Source organism: Pipra filicauda, unplaced genomic scaffold, assembly GCF_003945595.2.
Source record: "Pipra filicauda isolate LSUMZ 115617 unplaced genomic scaffold, ASM394559v2 scaffold2_size9829703_pilon, whole genome shotgun sequence".
NCBI lineage: Eukaryota > Metazoa > Chordata > Aves > Passeriformes > Pipridae > Pipra > Pipra filicauda.
Window position 1 is genome coordinate 5,387,830 of NW_024104421.1, and position 20,039 is coordinate 5,407,868.

At 36.7% G+C, this 20,039-nt stretch overlaps 1 protein-coding gene across 4 annotated transcripts in view; it reads left to right on the forward strand.

The window, feature by feature from the left end:
- The window catches only part of DNM1L (dynamin 1 like), a 37,692-nt gene extending 18,785 nt beyond the window's left edge, over positions 1-18,907 (forward strand). For 2 of the 4 annotated variants that reach the window (XM_039383113.1, XM_039383114.1), the window contains 17 exons: positions 34-80; positions 1,136-1,207; positions 1,782-1,868; positions 2,482-2,644; positions 3,963-4,083; positions 4,708-4,839; positions 5,099-5,305; positions 5,508-5,628; positions 6,970-7,125; positions 7,232-7,321; positions 8,213-8,305; positions 10,101-10,157; positions 11,326-11,403; positions 13,655-13,822; positions 14,469-14,578; positions 15,401-15,560; positions 16,631-18,907. In XM_039383113.1, the coding sequence (XP_039239047.1) occupies positions 34-80; positions 1,136-1,207; positions 1,782-1,868; positions 2,482-2,644; positions 3,963-4,083; positions 4,708-4,839; positions 5,099-5,305; positions 5,508-5,628; positions 6,970-7,125; positions 7,232-7,321; positions 8,213-8,305; positions 10,101-10,157; positions 11,326-11,403; positions 13,655-13,822; positions 14,469-14,578; positions 15,401-15,560; positions 16,631-16,687 (1,919 nt within the window). In that variant the 3' untranslated portion in view covers positions 16,688-18,907. The remainder of the gene's footprint in view (positions 1-33; positions 81-1,135; positions 1,208-1,781; positions 1,869-2,481; positions 2,645-3,962; positions 4,084-4,707; positions 4,840-5,098; positions 5,306-5,507; positions 5,629-6,969; positions 7,126-7,231; positions 7,322-8,212; positions 8,306-10,100; positions 10,158-11,325; positions 11,404-13,654; positions 13,823-14,468; positions 14,579-15,400; positions 15,561-16,630) is intronic. The other 2 variants (XM_039383115.1, XM_039383116.1) reach the window with 1 other exon arrangement.
- Positions 18,908-20,039: the final 1,132 nt, after the last annotated feature.

Sequence of the window (20,039 nt, forward strand, 5' to 3'; positions counted from 1 at the left end):
CCTCTTCCTCATGTATCAATTCTTTGTTTTCAGAGGTAGATGCTGCAGAATGGGGTAAATTTCTTCATACCAAAAATAAGGTATGTTTACTCTGATGATGAAGTAGCACTGTCATAAATATGTTAACGTATATATATGTAATTCTGTTATCTCTTTCCTTGACTTTCCCAAAAAGGAGATTATTCTGCCTGTTATACTATATGGCAGAGTATTGAGGATTTTGTGTTTTGCTTTTTATGAGTAGAAAATTTTTGGAAACATAAAATACCTGTTGTACAGGTCATTGATTCTGCTGAGTTATTTTACCTTATGTGTTATTTTGTTGATTATTCTATTTTATGCATTGGCAAAATTAGAATGGACCTGGCAGAGACAGGGATATGTATAATCACAAGTCATTTCAGTCCACTGAAGAATTGGCAACTTCAGAGATTTGTTAGAAAGCTATGAAAAAGAAGGAATGTGCGTCAGGGTTGAGGACCAGAAGCTGAGATGACCAAGGACTTAAATAAGAGAGTCAAAGCTTAATTCTTTGCTTGAAGAAAGTCATACTCTTGTTGGCAGATGAATTACATAAGTGTTTATTACTTTAAACAGTGCTAGGAATGAAGGAAAGCTAGGGAGGATTGCAGAGGGAACCTGTGCAAGGGTAGCTCTGTGCTAACTTATTTTGGATTGGTGGAAGGAGAATAGTTCTGACAAGAGTGGAAAAATGTGAAAATGAAACCCTGCCCTTATTCTCTTCAAGATGAGAAGGGTTTGAGGCTACATGTTTTTTTAACTTAAAAGGATTGCAATTAGGTTCTAAGTGGAATTAAGTGTTTGCATTCTCTTTGGGTGAACACTAGTTAATAATGTGTCTGATATTGATGCATCAAAGTACTAACAACTGCCATCTCACAGTTTTAGTCCACAGACTAAATACTGTTTAACAGATTCCAATTTCTGTAATTTTTAGCTCTGATGATTCCTGTTAACATCAGCTTAAGGGCTAATAGTAATTCTTATTTTTTCTCATATTCTGTATACTTAAGAGAGATTTTCACTGTCTCTTGGAGAAGAGAGCATTGTTTTGCAATTCGGTAACTGGATGCTATCTTTGATTTTTAAACATTTTATTTCTTCCTTACTTCAGATCTATACAGATTTTGATGAAATTCGTCAGGAAATAGAAAATGAAACGGAGAGGATTTCAGGAAATAATAAGGTAAATGTACTGTCCATCTTTGTCTTTCCATAAATTCTCATGCTGTTTAAACTTCTATTTAAACCTTTTTTAAACAGTTTTGGCAGCTAGAAGTGAAAACATTTGCAGAAGTGAAAACATTTAACAATGCAATGCTGCAAGCAATGCTACTTGCTATCTTGACATTTTTTCACTGTGTCCACGAGATAAATGACTTCAGATAAAAGACAGAGAATTGTTAATTTACTTCAAACTTGTGTAATAGTAGTGCAAAAAATGAACTTTCAGTTAAACTTGCTTTCATTTTTCCACATATATGGCTTAATGTGTAATTATAAAATTGAGTATTCTATTCTTGCATATCTATATAATCGCTCACATATAAAAGCTTTTTTGCATTTTATGATGGAGAAAACAGGGCTGCTGCCAAATACAAAGAAATTAGTTGACAGATGTGTCTGGCTTCTTTTCCTTACCATGTAGGTGTCTGATGAAAGAAAGTTTTCTAGTATGTAACTACAGCTTTTGGTTTTCTCAATGCTGCATTTAAATAACCCAGTACAGTAACTATTTTTTATTATTAATATATTTCTAGGGGATCAGTCCTGAACCTATTCATCTTAAGATTTTTTCAGCTAATGTTGTGAATCTGACTCTTGTGGATTTACCTGGAATGACAAAGGTAGGGTGCAGAATCCTTCTTTTCTGGCTCACTGTGAATGGTATTTTTGAACAACGTGTGCATGTTCACTCTTTGGCATTATCCTGTTTGTTAGATAGACAGCTTTCCTCAGGTTTAAATAGTGTTATATAAATTCAACACATCACTGTCTTCTGGTGTGAGATTTGGGTTTGTGATGCTCTTTGCTGATGTAAGAAGTAGAGTTGCTTAAGGTCTTCCTCTTTCTATATACAATCCATTGGAAGCGTTGTGTGGGCTGCACGTTCCTTTTCAGAGAAGAGTTAGCACTCCAAGTCTCAGAGCTGTTCCTGCAGGTAGATGAGCATTTGGCAAGTTTGAAAATGTTTTCCACATTGCTCCTCCAGAAGTTGCCATGTGTGTTTTGTGTAAGAAGTTGTACAAAGTGAGGATACACTAGAGGAAATGTTGAGGTCCCGTTTGTTCAGTTTTTATATGGAATCATTTTCTGTGACATGAAGATGACAAGATGACTACTTTCCCTGCCCACGCACACACCCCCCACTCTGCCAGTTGTGCAGGTGGTTCTTGGACACCAAGTCTCACACAGGCATAAACACACAATTTTGAACAGTTCTGTTTTGCTTTTCTCTAGGTGCCTGTTGGTGATCAGCCTAAGGACATTGAACTTCAAATAAGAGAGCTAATCCTTCAGTTCATCAGCAACCCAAACTCGATTATTCTGGCAGTCACAGCCGCTAACACAGACATGGCCACCTCAGAAGCACTTAAAATAGCACGTGAGGTGGATCCAGATGGTAAGCAGCAAAACTGGATGCTGTAACTCAAATTATTCTTTAAATTAGATCCTAAAGTAAAACTGAAGTTGTTTGGGCAAAATGTAGTAAGAAAAGCAAATGTCACCACGTCTCCTAGAAAATACGATTTTTATATTTTCTTAAAGGCTTTTTGCTGCAGTGTCTGCAACTCAGGAAATGCTGGGATGAATTAATATCTGACAGATTTCTGGCTTATGAACATGTAGTCATAAGAGCTACTTCTGTTTTCACAGCAGCAAATGATATTACAGAATATTGGGGGTTTTCAGAGTTTTAATAGTTTACAGAGGTCTGTTAGGGCAATTTCGTGTTTTATTGTTCAGTGTTGTTTATTTTAGTAGAGAAAATACACCATCCTGTTCTGCAGCTAGCAATTGACTGTCTAGCTGCTAGTTTAGTGACTTAAGTAAGATTAAGATTAATATATACTGTTAGTATCCATTTTTATGCCCTGCGTTTATGTGACAGAACTGACTTGATAATCCTCTTTTTAGATTAAATCAAATCATTTTATATTTACCTCCTAATTACTTTGGAACAGATCTGAAGCTGCTAGATGCCTGCTTTTTGCTTTTGGAAAGTGCTATCAGCACCATTGACTAACAAATGGCACTGTGTGATTTGAAAGGATATGGAATAGTACACCTGTAAAATAGATATACAGAAATTAGGCTAAAATTTAGTGTTATGCTTTACCCTCGAATTTTTCTTCCTATAAAGTGTAACATTTATTGTTTATTTTCAAATTCCAAATCTGCTTTGGCTTGTCTGCCACATAACCTCTGCTGGCAGTCTGCTTAGTCAAATTTTCCTAGTTCAAGGTAGCAGACCTCTTTTAATTTATACCTGTAAAGATTATTGACTGTGTCTTTTGGATCACTTCCTAGAATTCTCAAACTTAAAGGTCTGGAGCAGCAGATCATGTTGCAGGTTCAGTAGGAGTAGTGGTATGTAAGGAGAACTTGAATTACTAAAGTAGTTAGCCTCACATGAAAGTTTCAAGACCCAAGAACTTACTGATTTCGCTGAGATGCTGGTTTATTTTTTTTTTTAGACTCAAAAAGTATGTTATATTTTAACGAAAAAGTTCTTGGCACTTTTTTTCAACCCGAGAGCTCAGGAAATATTAAGGTCCGAGACAAATCCTGTGCATATTAGCCTCCTTCCTGGTTTAGATGTGCAGTATTTACCTATCTAATGAACTGAGGTCACTTTATTCTTTACTTTGCTGTATTATGTGTTTTTGTTACTCTGATCAAAACAGAGCATCCCTGTGAGTGTTTTTTCCCTTTGGTAGGTCGAAGAACCCTTGCTGTTATCACAAAGCTGGATCTCATGGATGCTGGCACTGATGCTATGGATGTCCTCATGGGAAGAGTGATTCCAGTCAAACTTGGCATCATTGGAGTAGTGAATAGGTCTGTCTGGGCATGTTGATGCTATTTTTAAAACCGTGTTACTATGAAGTAATGCTTTCAGCCTTTTTAACCATGAACATAGTTTTAAGAATAAGGTGAGAGTGTTGAAATAAACTGAATAAGCAAGCGAGGAGCTTGTCGCTCACTTCTCAAAAGCCTTTGTTCTTCCACTCAACCAGCTGCTAATTTGGAAAGGAGTAGAAACACTTCTTCCAAAAGAACTGTAGTGTCACCACTTCTTTCCACTGTTGTTCTTCAGCTTGAGGAATGCTTCTGCTCAGCTGTTCACATTAGCACTGATCCAGTACAGATCCCGTGTACATTAGTGCTAACTGCATATGGCTACAGCACTGCTCACTTCAGTTTTTGCTTTAGCAAGGCCAAATCTCATGTGGTTTTGGTAAAAGCATTGCTTAATCTGTGTACATCTGCACCCCATACTGATTTGTTGACTATGCTGCATGGAACAAAAAATAAAACCTTTTGAAGTCTAAAGAAGGTTAGTTATGTGTGTAAAGCAAAAAAATCAGTTGTTAGATGTCCTGTCCAGACAAGCAGAAGCGTGATTTTTTTTTTTTACTTTGCATCTGTTAACCGCTGTGCAACTCTGCTTTTTCCCTTCAGGAGTCAGTTGGACATTAACAACAAGAAGAGTGTGGCTGATTCCATTCGTGATGAGTATGGTTTTCTCCAAAAGAAGTACCCTTCCCTAGCCAACCGAAACGGAACCAAGTATCTTGCTAGAACATTGAACAGGTATTACTCTAACCTGTAAACTGATGTGTTAGAAATATGTGCAGACCTTTCTTTTTACCTTTAGTTTCTCTTTTGGTGCTGTAGAGCATTGAGGAAAACTCTGATTCCAAACTTTGATTCTCAGTTTTTGAATTTACTGTAATTTTTCTGAGTAAATGTTTTCCTTTGGTGATTATTTTTGTCTCTTCTCTGTTCTGATGGAGATAATAATACTGAAACCTTACCTTCCTGCTAATGAGGGACTCTTTTCTATTTTTAGACTACTGATGCATCATATCAGGGATTGCTTGCCAGAACTGAAAACCAGAATTAATGTTTTAGCTGCTCAGTACCAGTCTCTACTGAACAGCTATGGGGAACCCGTTGAAGACAAAAGTGCTACTTTATTGCAGCTTATTACCAAATTTGCCACAGAATATTGTAACACTATTGAAGGAACAGCAAAGTACATAGAGACTTCAGAGCTGTAAGTATCAAATGTTTTCCTAGAATACTGACTGAGTAGTTAGATTGACCCAGTGCCTCTTACTGGCTTTCATTGGCAATAACAGACTCAAACTGGAGCATAACAGACTCAATCATGTTTTGAATCCAAGCAACTGTAAAAACTGCTTGCAATTAGAGCTTTTTTCTTGTTTGCTGCTTCAGTTGCTATTTTGCTCTTTCAGATGTGGTGGAGCCAGAATCTGCTATATTTTTCATGAGACCTTTGGAAGAACTTTGGAATCTGTTGACCCGCTGGGTGGCCTTAATACAATTGATATTCTGACTGCCATTAGAAATGCTACCGTGAGTGTTCTTCTGTATATCGAAGTGCTGTGGCTGTATGTTGGATAGGAAGATAAGGTTTCAACAAATTTGTGCTTCTTCAGTCCTGTGAATTAAAGATCTCAGCTTAATGAGTTAATATAAAGAGGCTGAATCCTGATTTTTTAGTACTTTAAATGGAAAAATTACAATATCCAAATTTGGAGTCATTATTCTATATGGAATGAGTTTAATGTGAAGGGTTACATCTTCTTGCTGTTATTTACAGGCTGAAATAAAGCACAGGCCCAGCTTTGGCAGCTCTGTGCTGAAGCTGTTATATATTACAGAAATGGTGATGGAAGACTGCCTCTGGTCTTATATTGCATTTAGCACTTCTGTTAGTTATGACAACTCAGTCTGAGATGTATGGGCTAGGACACAGTCAGATATTTTAATTCTGTATAAGGCACGCAACTTTGCAATGGTTCAGTGTTTGCATGACAGATTTGGTTTCTTGAGAATATGGGAATTGGTATTGCTAAGAATTAACATAGTAAGCTCACTTTTAAATTTTGTAGAATATTATATATAGAATGTTCACTCCTTAGAGCTTGACTTTATGTGTCAGACATGTCAGTCTGCTTTTGTGCTGTGTCCTGTTGGGTGTGGATAGACAGTCAGGTTTCTGCATGGTCTTGGAGCTTGTGAGGTGCTCTGCAGCAATGATCTGTGTGCATATTCTATCCTTCTATAAATGTAAAATTAAAAAATAGTGTTTAGCAACAAGAAAGAAATCATGTTTTTATGTGACATATAACATCTTTGTGTTTCTTAAGCTCATTTAATTAAAAAAAAAAAAGAAATTTCAGGTAAAAAATGTTTTGTGTGTAGCTAGGCATTAATCTGTATGGTGATAAATGAAATTATCCCAAACTCTGTAAATCAGTGACACTGAAACCCACCTATCTTGTTGGTGTGGTATTGTATGCCCAGGAGTGTCAAATAAATAATGGCAATATTTCTCTCCAAAATTAATAAGAAAATGTCTTTGCCTTTATAATAAATTTCAATTAAACTTGGATCCACAAATGTGAAAAGAATTGTTCAGAGTTGTAAGCCTAGGGTGACAGGAGTGGCTGGAAATCTCCCAAGATTCTGTAAGGATGCTTGTTAATCATTGTTTAACACAGAGTTTGTCTTAAAGATAACAAATTTATAGCTTTTATTTTTAATTATTCTTGTAACAGATCTTGAGACCTGTTCTGAGTGTTGGGTGTGAGCACTGTGACCTGATTTATTCTGGGCTTCATCAGATGCTGCTTAGAAATGCATCTTGTTTTAATTCACAGTTTAGCAGCTTTTTCCCTCCTTTTGAACCAGGGTCCCCGTCCTGCCTTGTTTGTTCCTGAAGTTTCATTTGAGTTGCTGGTAAAAAGGCAAATCAAACGTTTAGAAGAGCCCAGCCTGCGCTGTGTGGAGCTGGTTCATGAAGAAATGCAGAGGATTATCCAGCATTGTAGTAATTACAGTACCCAGGTAAAAATGCACGTTTTAGAATTAGGTTTGTAATCGTTGGTTTGTCCCCCCACTTGCTTAAGAACTTCGGGAAGTCATATCAAACAAATTTTTGGTTTGTTTTCAGGAATTACTGAGATTTCCTAAATTGCACGATGCCATAGTTGAAGTAGTAACCTGTCTTTTGCGTAGAAGACTTCCTGTCACAAATGAAATGGTAATTTTCCATCTACTCTAATTTTGCTGCTAAAAATGTGTGGTTTTTGGAGCCTTGTTGCTTTTGTTTGTAGTGTCAGGAACCCAGGTCTTTAAAGGAATCTTAACTTATATTTGTTAAATAGCTAGTTATTTAACATCTACGTGATTTGAAACTTCTTCTATATTAGAATATTGATTCAGAAAAAGCAAAGGGGTGGGGGGATTCCTCTTCAGCTTATTGTCCCCTTTGACAATTTCCCAAAAAGAATTTTACTAAAACTTCAATTCTACATCTCCTAGCCTCTCTGATATAGTGTATTTCCCTCCCTTGTAACAGAAGCTGGGCATTAACTGTGAAGTTTGGGATGCAGCGATGCAAATTAAATTATAGACCTTATTCTGTGTGTTTTGGGGACTTGTAGTGCCCTTTAGCTAATGAGAACTAAAAATTCAACTTCTAGCTTTGAGTAAAAATGTTTTAATATAAAAGTCTGATTTGGGCTGCTTGTTGGGGAGGAAACAAAGTGTTTCAGTTGTTGACTCTGTGTTTGATGTGAAAAGCAAAATTTGCTTTGTATGCTCACTATCCCCCGTAGTGAGCCATCTCCCACTTGTTCACATGTTATGTGTGGGTTTTATATAGTTTACACTCATTAGATTGTTGAGTTTTGGTTTTTTTATTGCTGGAGAGGGGTTAGCTTCCCAAGTGGCTGAAGGACTGAATGAATTGTGATCAATAAATGAATTCTCTTCTTGCCTTCTGGATCAGAACTTAAGTGTCCTTGGGTGGTGAGAATGGCTTTTGCTATGGACAGTTAGACCACACTTCCCAGCACTGTAGATCATTGCTCCTCGCTAGCATCAGATTTGCCAACAGAATTTTTGAACTGTGAATGTCATTGCATTGCAGGTTCATAATCTCGTGGCCATTGAGTTAGCTTATATCAATACCAAACATCCAGACTTTGCTGATGCCTGTGGTTTAATGAATAACAATATAGAGGTAAGAAAATACATTTTTTTGACTCCTTTAAATGAAAGCAAAATTGATAAAAATAACAAATGATAACAAATGCTTCAAGTTCTTTCATTGAAGCACATTTCTACATTTTGGGGTATAAAAATGTGATATATTACTAATATGGTGTATACTCCTGTGATCTGTGGATTTGTTAGATTTCTGTTGCTTATTACATTGAGGAACAGTGGTTGATGTTTAATTGAAAGAATTCTGCCTGTTTTTCAGACTGGAAAATAAGTCAGGCACCTAATTGAGTACTGGCTATTAAATGAAATTTTTGTAAGAGGAAATTTAAAACTCTGGTTGTGAACTACCACTTAATGTTGAAGTAACTGCATTTTGTCTCTGACACAATGTATCAATAACGTTCCTTTCATTCCTGAAAGGATAATACAAGTATTGTTTTGTCTGTTCAGATTCTAATTTCTGCTTGCTCTTGGCATTGTTCTTGAATCTCTGTGTTACCAAACTTCAGTCTCTGTAAGACATTTTCTCCATCAGCCTCTCATCAGTAGTTCTTCTGTTTTTCAAGCCCAGCTTTGATTAATAATACTTGTTGCTGTCATCATCCTATACAAGCAGTTCTAAACTGTTCTGCTGGATGGATTCTTCCAATCTGGTTTTGTTGCAATATTTCATCCATCTGGCTAAGAGCTCACTAATACTCTGTGTTTATCCAACACGTTGTTTTTATATCACAGAATCATAGAATGGTTTGGGTTGGAAGGGACCTTGAAGATCATTTAGTTCCAACCCCCCTGCCATGGGCAGGGACACCTTCCACTAGACCAGGTTGTTCAGAGCCCCATCCAACCTGGCCTTGAACACTTCCAGGGATGAGGCATCCACAGCTTCTCTGGGCAACCTGTGCCAGGGCCTCACCACCCTCACAGTAAAGAATTTCTTCCTCATATACAATTTTAACTTACTCTCAGTTTGAAGCCTTTCTCTCTTGTTCTGTCACTACATGCTCTTGTAGTTTCTGTTTTTAAATGTTCGTTAAAATTTAAACTCTTTATTTTTAATCTTTTACTTTCTTCTCTGCATAAATCTTATTTTAACTGGGTATGCAATTGAATTTGCCTTGATAGACTGCTCTTTAATCTAGTTCTGAAACAATGTGTATGGAAACTGCTTTGAGTACAAATGTCAAGACTTTGTGAAGTTGAACAAGAAAATTATTGTATTATCGTGTGTTACTTAAACGAGTTCTTTCCTAACATTTTTCTGAACAGGACATGGAATTTTTGAAGAACCAAACTGTGTAAAACACCCTAACCTTATTTACTGGACAATCAATTCTTAATTTCAAGAAAAATGAGATCTTTTTGTCCTAGTTGCTTCAAATCTTGTTTTGCTGTGAAGCAAATTTTACCTCCTTCTTCACTCGGGCTACTCATGTGCTGGCCACGGAATCAAATCCTTTAGATTACTTTGAATATTTAATGTTTAGTGAGAGCTGTAGGGGTATTTATGCTGAGCCAAATTGTGTAGCTTTGATGTTGTTTTTTAAAGGCTCAGGTTTTGATTATGGAGCCTGTTGCAAAAATTTTTGCAAAACTTTTTATAATGAGAATTCCGTTTTGACCAGGTAATTAAAGTAGTTTTATCCAAATAACCAAGGTTTCATAGGACCATAGTATTATTGCATGACACTGGTCGAGATGAAATTACTAGTTTTTGTCTCTAAAATGTTAAGTCTGTAAAATATGAATCTTGCCCTATGTGTTGATACAGAGTAATACATAATTGAGGTCTTGCTGGATTGTTTTTAAAGGAACAAAGGCGAAACAGGTTAGCTCGGGAATTGCCTTCTGCTGTGCCACGAGACAAGGTAAGTAAATGTTGGATTTTTTTATTTATTCATTTATAGTTTAAGGCATTCTCCTTGATCCAGTCTAAGTATTGGAAAGTTTGATATGCTACCCTAGTAACAGTCTTGGGAGCTTCCAAGTATTGACTTTTTTTCCTTCAATTTCATAAGATAAAAGAAGAATGTCATTTTCTTATAAAGATGCAATTTTTTGGGAGGTTTTAAATCTGGCATTTCTGAAGACTTGTCTATAAATTTAATGTTACACTTACTACTTGAAGGTCATCTGAGGTAATGTGAGGTAAGGGGTAAAATGCCTGCAGATGTTAAAGATGCAGTCAGAACTTGCACGCTTAAGTTTATAGCTGAGATACACTGATTTCTAAAGATTAACAAATGATTTAAAGTATCCAGTGTGCCAGCATAATGACTTCGTGGTTGCTTTTTGATTTTTTTTTAAGTCACCCTTAAAACTGCAAGTTATTGCAGCCTTGCTTTCTTTGGGAGAAGATGGTGGAGGTGACATTTTCAGTATTCTGTATTCTATCTCTGGAGCTTGCTTAATTTTACCAGGTTTTGGATTAGTGCAATGACAGGTACATACATGGGTGGAAGAACCAACCAAGTGTCATGGAAAGTGTTGCCTGGCTGTAGAAGAGTGGTCTGACAATAAGCTGGAATTTTAGACAGTTATTTAACATTATTTAGTATTCAAAGATACAGAGCATAGTTTAAACTCCTCACAAGGTTGTAACAAGAGTTTCTACAGCTGATAGAAATTGGTTCATTAAGGTTGTTAGCTTTAAAAGTGAGACCAAGTTCCAGAATGGATCTAATACTGCCTTTATTCAGTATAAGACAACTGGGAATTTAGGGTAGCTATCTAGAGATTGCGTTCAGTGCTCTTTGATCCTTCTTTTTATTGACTTCATCTTTATATCATCAGTGTAGGAGCTGAAATGAAATTGAAGGTCAGATAATTCAAAAGTCTCTTAACTGTCTTGAAGATGCCCTTTTTTTGCTTTTTTTTCTGCTTATATAACAGTTATTCTTGCAAATTCAAAATATTTCTTTTCTGGATTTTGAAAGACGCTAGTAGGTAAAAGTGTATGAAATTTGCTAGGTAGATTTGGTGGTCTTCAGTTGAATTTTTTTTTTCCCCCCTCCCTGCATTTTTTACCTTCCTTAGTCTACTAAGGCTCCAGGTGCATTGCCACCTGCTTCCCAGGAGACTGTTACTGCTGCTTCTGCTGAGGCTGATGGCAAGGTCTGTCTTGATTTCTCCTCTAAGCACTGCATGCACGTTTCTGTTGTGGTGCCCCGCAGAAAGGAAAGCAGTTTGGATTTAGTGCTTTGTCACTGACACAGTTACCCTCCCCACTATGGACTACTTGGCACTGCTGATTTCAGCATGTGCAGTGGCAGGTAAAGATGTGCCATTAGGTGGCAAAGTCACTGCTTTCTGTTTGAACTCTTGGTTGCAATATATTGTGGTGCAAGAATGCAGCATAATTTGCCTCAAACTGTCAATAGATTGTTTGGTGCAACAGTGTTGTAATCAAAAGTGTTCAGCATGGTTGTTAAACTGCATGTTTTTAATGTGTTGACAGTTAAAGAAGGAGGACAGAAGATAAGCTAAAATGTGAGTTTCCTGCTTCCTGCAGGGAATCCTTACAGGCTTTGTTCAAACTGAACCTCCTTTGTGTTGTTTCTCATAATTGTTGAATCCCTGGTTTACTTATATTTGTGAAATGTGTTCTGCAGTGTTTTTTTACACTTCAGGTGTGATGTCTTTTGTGTTAAAATAACAGCTCATTATTACTGTGAAGGCTTTTTTGCTAATGGCTTTCGCTTGCAGTCAGAAAAGATGGGAAGTCACAAGTTTGTGTATTGGGAGTACCAAGAGGACTCAGGCTTTCTGCTTCACTGCATATGCACATTCAGCTTTTAATGCAAAGCTGCCATTTCTGTCTTCAACAAAGTGGTTAAAGTCAAAATCTAGTCAACAGTAGAGTTTTAACTGTTATTTCATCAGTGTTTTAGAGGTTCTGATATGCTGTAAACATTAGAAAGAAATCAAGAGCTACTGTGAAGATACTGTTGTGACTTAGAAAGTTGCAGGAAGCTGCCAGATTTGGTTTGCATTTCCCATAAAACCTGTCCTGTATTAGCTGGTTTCATGTTTTCTCTTGTGTAGCTTTGTTTCTGAAACTACTTTGGAGACAGACCAGGCTCCACAGTAATACGGAATGAGAGTGGCGTAGGGATTTTTGTCATTTTGAGTAGCTGTCTTGCAATCAGAAATAATGCAATGGAGCTTTCCTTGTCAGTAGTTTTCTCTTATTAACAGAGTTTGATTTGAATTCTTATAGTGTATTCTACAATGCCTCTGAACAGTTGTGCAATTTAAATAAAATTTCTGATGTGGACAGTTTAGCTGGGCTTCCTCTTAGTGTGCTACTGTTGCTATTCAGTTTTTTTGATATTCTATGCTTTGTTTCTCACTTTTTTTTTTTTTTTTTTTAGATTTAAGATCAGCCTGTGGTGTTTAATTGTAAACACAATAGATAAATTTAGCTTTTTTCCTCCTATATCTGAAGGAAGACATAAATAGTAGCGCAGAGCCTTGAATGTTTTTCAAACAGCAATAGATTTTAAAGCACAGTAGTAAATAGAACAGATATTAGGCTTATGGAAAGGTATGAAATAAAAATTGCTCCTGTTCCATATCAAAATAAACTGTTGGGTTTTTTAATACTAATTAACATATGGTGGATACCATCTACTAATATTTCTTTTGCCCAGTGATTCTCAATATTTAAGAGCTGGGTGATATGTCCTTTTCTCAGGAGATCAGCGAGTCATTCTTTCTCTGGAACTTCCCACAAACTCTGATCTTCACTTCCAGAGGATGGAGATTTTTGTTTAGTTTTGATTTGGTACAAAAAAAGCCTTCTGTAAATTGAGGTCTGGCAGCACAAATATGTTCATAGCTGTGGTACTTGGAAATAAAAACGTGCATGTTTTCTAGCTCTTATTGTAAGAAACTTCAGTTTGTATTTAAGTAAAATACCAAAGAATTTAAGTTTAAGTATTGCAAGAGCTGTGGTGATCTTCAAAACACAGTTCAGGATGATCCTGATAGAGTATAGGGTTTATTGCTCCAAGGATGTATGGTCAAAGTGGTAAAAGCCAAATTATTTAGGAAGACCACTTCATATTTCATAAGTTATTTATAGACCCTTAAAATGCTGGGGAGCTTCTCTATGTGAGACATTTTCATACCATTATTTGAAAGAATATGAGTTTTAAAAGCTTTAATTTTACTGGGACCTTGTGTCAGCTGTAAGCAGCAAAGGGAGAACAAAGGTGGGGAATGTGAAGAACAGAATGGCGGGAATATACATATGAAAATCTCATTTTTACTGAGTCTTATCTGTAGTGATTTGATCAGACAGTGCTTTACAGTGCCCAAGTTCTAATTCTCCAATGCTTTTCTCAATGTGCTGTTTGTGCAGGCTGCTCCTGGAGCAGCAGATACATCTCAGGAGCCTGGGACAGGCAACTGGAGAGGAATGCTGAAACCCTCAAAAGCAGAAGAGGTATCAGCAGAGGAAAAATCCAAGCCAGCTGCAGCCCTACCTGCTAGTCCTCAAAAAGGACATGCTGTAAACCTGTTAGATGTGGTGAGTCATGAAAGACAAGTACCTGTTCTTTGTAGCTCAGGCTCAGCAAAGAAAACATCTGAATTCCAAATCTTGTAACTTTGCTACTAATATGTGATATCTTTGTAAAATAATTCCCATTACAGCAACAGGGATCTCTAGCCAGTCTCTTCTGCTTTCCTCCTTGCTCAGTCCTTCATCTCCCCCCTGCCCATCCCAGTTTCAACCTATGATTGGGATAACTGGCTTCCTTTCGCAAATCCTGTGCAAATGAACTCGTCTAGATCATTCTTGTAGAGAAACAAATCTCATCTCAAATTCCTGCTCCTTCTTTGCTGAAGTTCAATTTTTATATTAGAGGAAAAGAATGAATTAAAGATAAAACTTAAATTAGATGGAGATACCTATGTTTGGAGCTTAGTTCCTTTGGTGAGCTTTAAAAAAAATGTAGTAGTGTTGCCCTCTGACCTTTGTCTCACAGATCTGGATTTTAATATGTCTCCAGTTTTATTTCTGAAGAATTAGAGGTTTGTTGCAAGACAGGTTACATCTATCGAACTATCAGACTAAAAGAGCAATAGTTTATTTTAGTTTCCACAGTTTGAGTTTTATTTACACATGCAAATGAGCAGAATTGGTAAACTGAGGGTTTTATTTTTTTACATAGCCTGTACCTGTTGCACGCAAACTTTCTGCCCGTGAGCAACGAGATTGTGAAGTGATTGAACGACTTATTAAATCCTACTTCCTTATTGTCAGGAAGAACATTCAGGACAGGTAAGACAACTTTCTAGAAATATTGAAACCATACAAATATTGTGGTATCTCAAGAGTCATACATATTAATCTTGTTATTTTTATCATGTTTTTATGTTAGTAACAAGAGAGAAAATATATTTATTTTTTAGAAGGGAGAGCAGCAGTAAAACTTGAGCCTTCATAGAACTGAGAAGTTTGAAGAAGCACTTGCTTTCTCTAATGGTTTCAGTTCTGTATAATATTAAGTAAAAGGTTTAATTATTTAGGAGATGCCTGCTCTTCTGGAGGATGCTTCAATTCAGATGGATTATTTGCAGCAAATTATTGCATTGAACTCTAGGTGCTGTCTAGCCCTGACAGGACTTAGCTTTGCCGTCCTGTCATTCTGAAGGGAAGGTCAGATAGGAACTACTGTGGCTGACCTTTCCAGTAGTTGGCTATAAGAATGGAAATAGCATAAAGAGTTGTTTCTGCTGTCAGCAGAAAAATTTTGCTTAAAAATTGTCATACTTTCTTTTAACAAAGAATGATATAAAACTTTGCTTTGCTTGTATCTTTGTGGAAAGACCTAGCTTTGTGTATATTTAGATTTTTATGTATGTGGGAAATTTTGGGGGAATACAGGAATCTGGAAACCAAAGTTTATAGCAGATTAGAGAGGCCATGGAAGTTTTAGTCTACCCAATAAACTAGTATCCTCAATATAATTTTTAGTATTTGATGACAGGGAAGTGCTATGTTTACCTTAATGTTTCTGCAGTGTTAGTACTATGTTACTACCTTCTTCAATCTGGAGCAGACCTGGTTTTGAATAAAGACATAATCTTTATGTTCTTGCAGTGTGCCAAAGGCAGTGATGCATTTTCTAGTGAACCACGTGAAGGACACTCTTCAGAGTGAGCTGGTAGGCCAGCTGTATAAATCCTTGTTGTTGGATGACCTTCTGACGGAATCAGAGGACATGGCACAGCGCAGAAAAGAGGCAGCTGACATGCTAAAGGTAGGAAAAAGATCAGGAGTTCATGGCAGTAGTTCACCATATAAATGTGAGATTTTTGGAGGACTTTTGCCTTCCTTTTTTCTTTGCTGCTTTTTTAAGAATATGCCAATGTATTACTTCTCTCTGCTAGAGGGATTAAAACTAATATGTGACCAGAAAGTATTATGTAGATTGAGTACTTGGGGAGAAGTAACTTAAACTATATTTTCGGCATAAAGCAGAAGATCTAATCTGGCGTTATCTTCCATTATACATTTGGTTTTAATAATGTGCTTTTATTTAATTTTGTAGTTTTAAGTAGTGCTCTTTTGGGGGATTAAGTTTACAGTGTTTTAAGTGCCATTCATGTGTGTCATGCAGAGCCTAATGGCCAATGGCTGGTGTCTCTAGACAGTGCCTCATAATGTAACAGTGGGAATGTTTGCACTCACCTATGGTGACTCTGTGTACATCTGTATGACAGTCCTGATGATGTGTCCATGATAGTGAACTCTTCATTTCTTCATTGTTCAGTTATGTAGTGTGTCAGTGTCCACATCACCTGCATCAGAAATCTGCTGCTTTGCATTCAGGTGCATAAAAATGGTCCCTCTGCCAGTTCAGCTCACTGAAGAAGTACCAAGAGGTGCTTCTTTTCATATGCAGTGTGGTCAGACAGTGCCTATTTGAGACTGGATACCCTGACATACCACTTGTACAAACTCATAGCTCAGATTTCTCCAAATTTGAGTAATACTATAAATAATGTCAGTATTAGTTGGTATTATGAGTTTTTAAATCTGCAGTTTAGCAGACTACACTGCAATGAATGCTACAGAATGGTAAAAGTCATAAAAAGTAGGTGCAGATTCTCTTTTATTTTGAAGAGGTTTTAAAACATTAAAATTGTGCGTGTTGAAAAAGCCTGCCCTTCTTGAAAATTTAATGGGTTGCCACTCATTTCATAATGAAACTGATTAGCTTAAAATAAGTTTTTAAGTTTACACTTCCTAGACTGCTGCTGTTACCTCCCTGAGAAACCTCTACAGAAAAACTAACTAGCTCTGGCTTCTGTGTGTTTGTGTGTGCAGGCCCTGCAGCGAGCCAGCCAGATCATTGCAGAGATTCGTGAGACACATCTTTGGTGAAGACTGTATCAGCCACACTATTTATATGCATTGGAGGTTACATTGGCTTGAAAATTGCTAGGCATGGTATACGGAGTAGAATTTTTATTTATGAACTCTTATCTGTGTACTGCAACTGTGTAAATCTGCTCATGTAAAGACAGTTGGTTTGATTTGCAAACAGGACAATATGCTGTATTTTGCAAAAGAAGTCGTATTTAATCCACATAATAAATGGCTCTAAATGTTTCCTTACCAGCTTTCTGGTGCAAATTAAAGCAGACCAAGTCTTCTGTCTCAGTGACAGTCTCATCTGAACTTGGGGAAAAAATGTTCAAGTTCCAGTGCCTGACTTGCTAAACAGGTTGCCTGTGGTTAAGACGGCCGGTGTAGTCTTGTGGCATAGTTTTAAGCTGCTTTTACAATAGAAGTTTAAATACTGTGAAGAGAAGAAAGCACCGAGTATTTCCTTTCATGAATATATTGCATGCACTGTGACAGATGGAGGTATCAATTTTATAGCACAGTAGACATGTCGACTGTATTACTATGTATGTGTGTCCACATTATTTTTTTCCCCCAAATGTTTAAACTGCAGACAAAACGTTGAACTTGATTTAATGGAGTATCATGTAGGAAGAATTAGCCTGGAGCTTGTGAACAATAACGGCCTGCTAAAAAGTGGGTGCAAAGGTTTTCATGTGCACTGGAGCTTGTGTATGAATGCTGGGGATTATAATCAGGTACAAGGACATCTCCCCCTTCCTCCCCCCTGGGACCAAGCCCCTGGACCATCCCATAGTAAATTTTGTTCTGGCAGAACTGAAAAATAAAAACGGATTTCAAAACTGTAATGGGATAATAAGTGTTTCTTTTAAAAACAGATTTAAGTTGGCCAGGGAGAAGGGGATCCCCACAACTTCTTTGAATTTTGGAATGTATGACAGTATGAAAGAAAGTCTGTGGAATTGGAATATTTATACCAGAGATTAGAGTTGCTTTTGAGGAAATTTTATTGTGCTGTAAGTAGCGCTTTCTTTTTTTTTTTTTTGGAGGACAATCGTAAAATAATGAAATTTTAGGTTGGAAATTAAGTTGATTTTTTTTTTTCTTCTGATTATAATTCATACAGATAACTATTGATCACACTAGCCTTTATAAAGTAAACATTTTAATTGTTATGAATAAAAATTTATTTAAACTCCAGCCAGCGCACTTGCATGTACTTTTAAAGCAGATTCACTCTTTTTGTATAAAGTGAAAATGTTTACTCTAGTGTTGCTGATATTTTATCTTTAACACAACTTGCATGAAAAATAGGACACTGCCCTTAACCTCCATGGCTTTGTGGTATTGGGCCAGTATAATGAGGTTTTTTTATTACCAAATGCACTTCCTTCTGCCTTTAATCAGTTAGAAATGGAATTCCTTTTGTAAGCTGCTAAAGATTGAAAATTTAAAAATTCAGTTTACAAGAAGCTGTTTAAAAATGCATTTTTCTCATGGTAATTTTCAGTTTTGCATCAATATAAGCACAGTCTGGCAGGTGCAACTTTTGGATACTTTATGTATAATCTGAGATAATTCACGCAGAACACAGAAATATATAATGTATTTTTAAACAGCCTAAAAAGTCACGGTGTATGTATTACATGTAATGAATACAAAGCAAGTAATTTTAACTTCTTGCATTGTGTCCAGGGATGGTAGTTCTCAGATTTAAGAAATGTGACTGAAGTGCAAACCACTTTTGTATACAGCTTTGGTGATCAGTGGAAAGTTTTAATAGTTTTGTCAAAAGCATTTCATTTCTGTTTGGAATTCACCTGACACCTCTATCACCTTTTACTTTCAACACATAAGAAGTATGTTTTCAACAAGGTAGTGCCGTCCATAAGTGAACTGCTACCTAAGCTTTAACTCCCAGTCAACAGTCTCTTGTGAAGAAGTAATCTGACTTGTAAGTTTTGAAATGCTGCCTAAAGCAAATGAATTTCATTTATTTAAGAAATTCTTGCAAGTGATAACCTGGCTCTGTAATGTCATGTAAAATTTCCACAGTGTAAATTTGGTTTTTGAAATGTTACAACTTCTTTTGTTTTAAATTTCACAAAAAGTTTCAATTTGGTAATGTTTTGAGTGCCAAGAAATGAACTTGATTTGTAATCCTTAATGCAAGTCTTTGAAAGTCCATGCTGTAACAATCCTGTTATTTAATAAACAGATAATACACAAAATGAATTATCCCAGAAATAGTTTTGAACTGAGTTGTAGTTCAAGTGACAGGACTTAGTTAATAGTGTAACTGCCTGGATTTGTACAGCCATACTTAAGTTTGCACTTGCTCTTGTTCAAGTCTACATTCTGACTTCTTGTATAGTTGCATAACTAATAGTGTAGACAGGCTGCTTGTGGCTGTTGCTAGGTTTGAAATAAGCTGTTTTCTGGAATTGAACTAAAATACTTAAAGTGCCACTGTTGCTGCCAGCACTAAAAGAAATAATGAGTAAACTACAGAAAAAAACCTAATGGGGTCAGCAACAAAAAACTCCCAGATTAAAATGATGGTTTGCAGCTGCCTCCTAGCCCACCTTATTTAATTTAAGGTTGAAATAATTTTGTCATTAATGCACAAATTTTAGATAACTTAAAATACTTTGCTCTCCGGTGGGGAAAGAATCATGGAGGGGAGAACCACTGTAGCCAAGGTCAGATTAGTAAATGTCTGACATTAGTACCTGAGCTGTGTGGTACTCCTGTAACTAAAACACAGTGTACCAATGTGAACAGTTTGTCAGTGTTTAGTAGTCAGGTTCAGATTTCACACAGTGGAATAGATGGGCAAGGGGAGGGTGTCTTTGTGCTTCAAACCTCATTCTGAAGTAAACAGAGCAGACCTTGTGTAAAACCTGCCTTTACTCAATGTTTTATAGACTACAGCAGGGCAAACAACTTGCCAGTCTGTTGTGCCCCTACCTGTTGGTAACTTGAATGGAATTATCTTGAGTAATTTTTTTTCCTATGGTTTTATCCTTCAGCTGTGAGGGTGATGGGTAGCTGGTGTTTTCAGGAGTTACTGAAGATCTCCACTGTGTGAGCTTTTTATTGCAAGTCAAACTCTGTGCTTTGAGGTGAGAGCCAGATGATTGATTCTTCAAAGTGTAAAACCGCTGAATATAGTTTTGTGCTCAGTGGCACTGAAGGTGCTTACATGCTCTGATAGCTTCGAGTTTACCTGTCCAAAAAAATTACTTTTTGCACTTTAGAATCACACATTTCTAGCCATGTTAAATGCTTTAACATTCTGTACTACCTAATGTTCACATTGTTCAAATGTTCACATTTGAACAAGTTCTCTTTCTGATTACCTGAG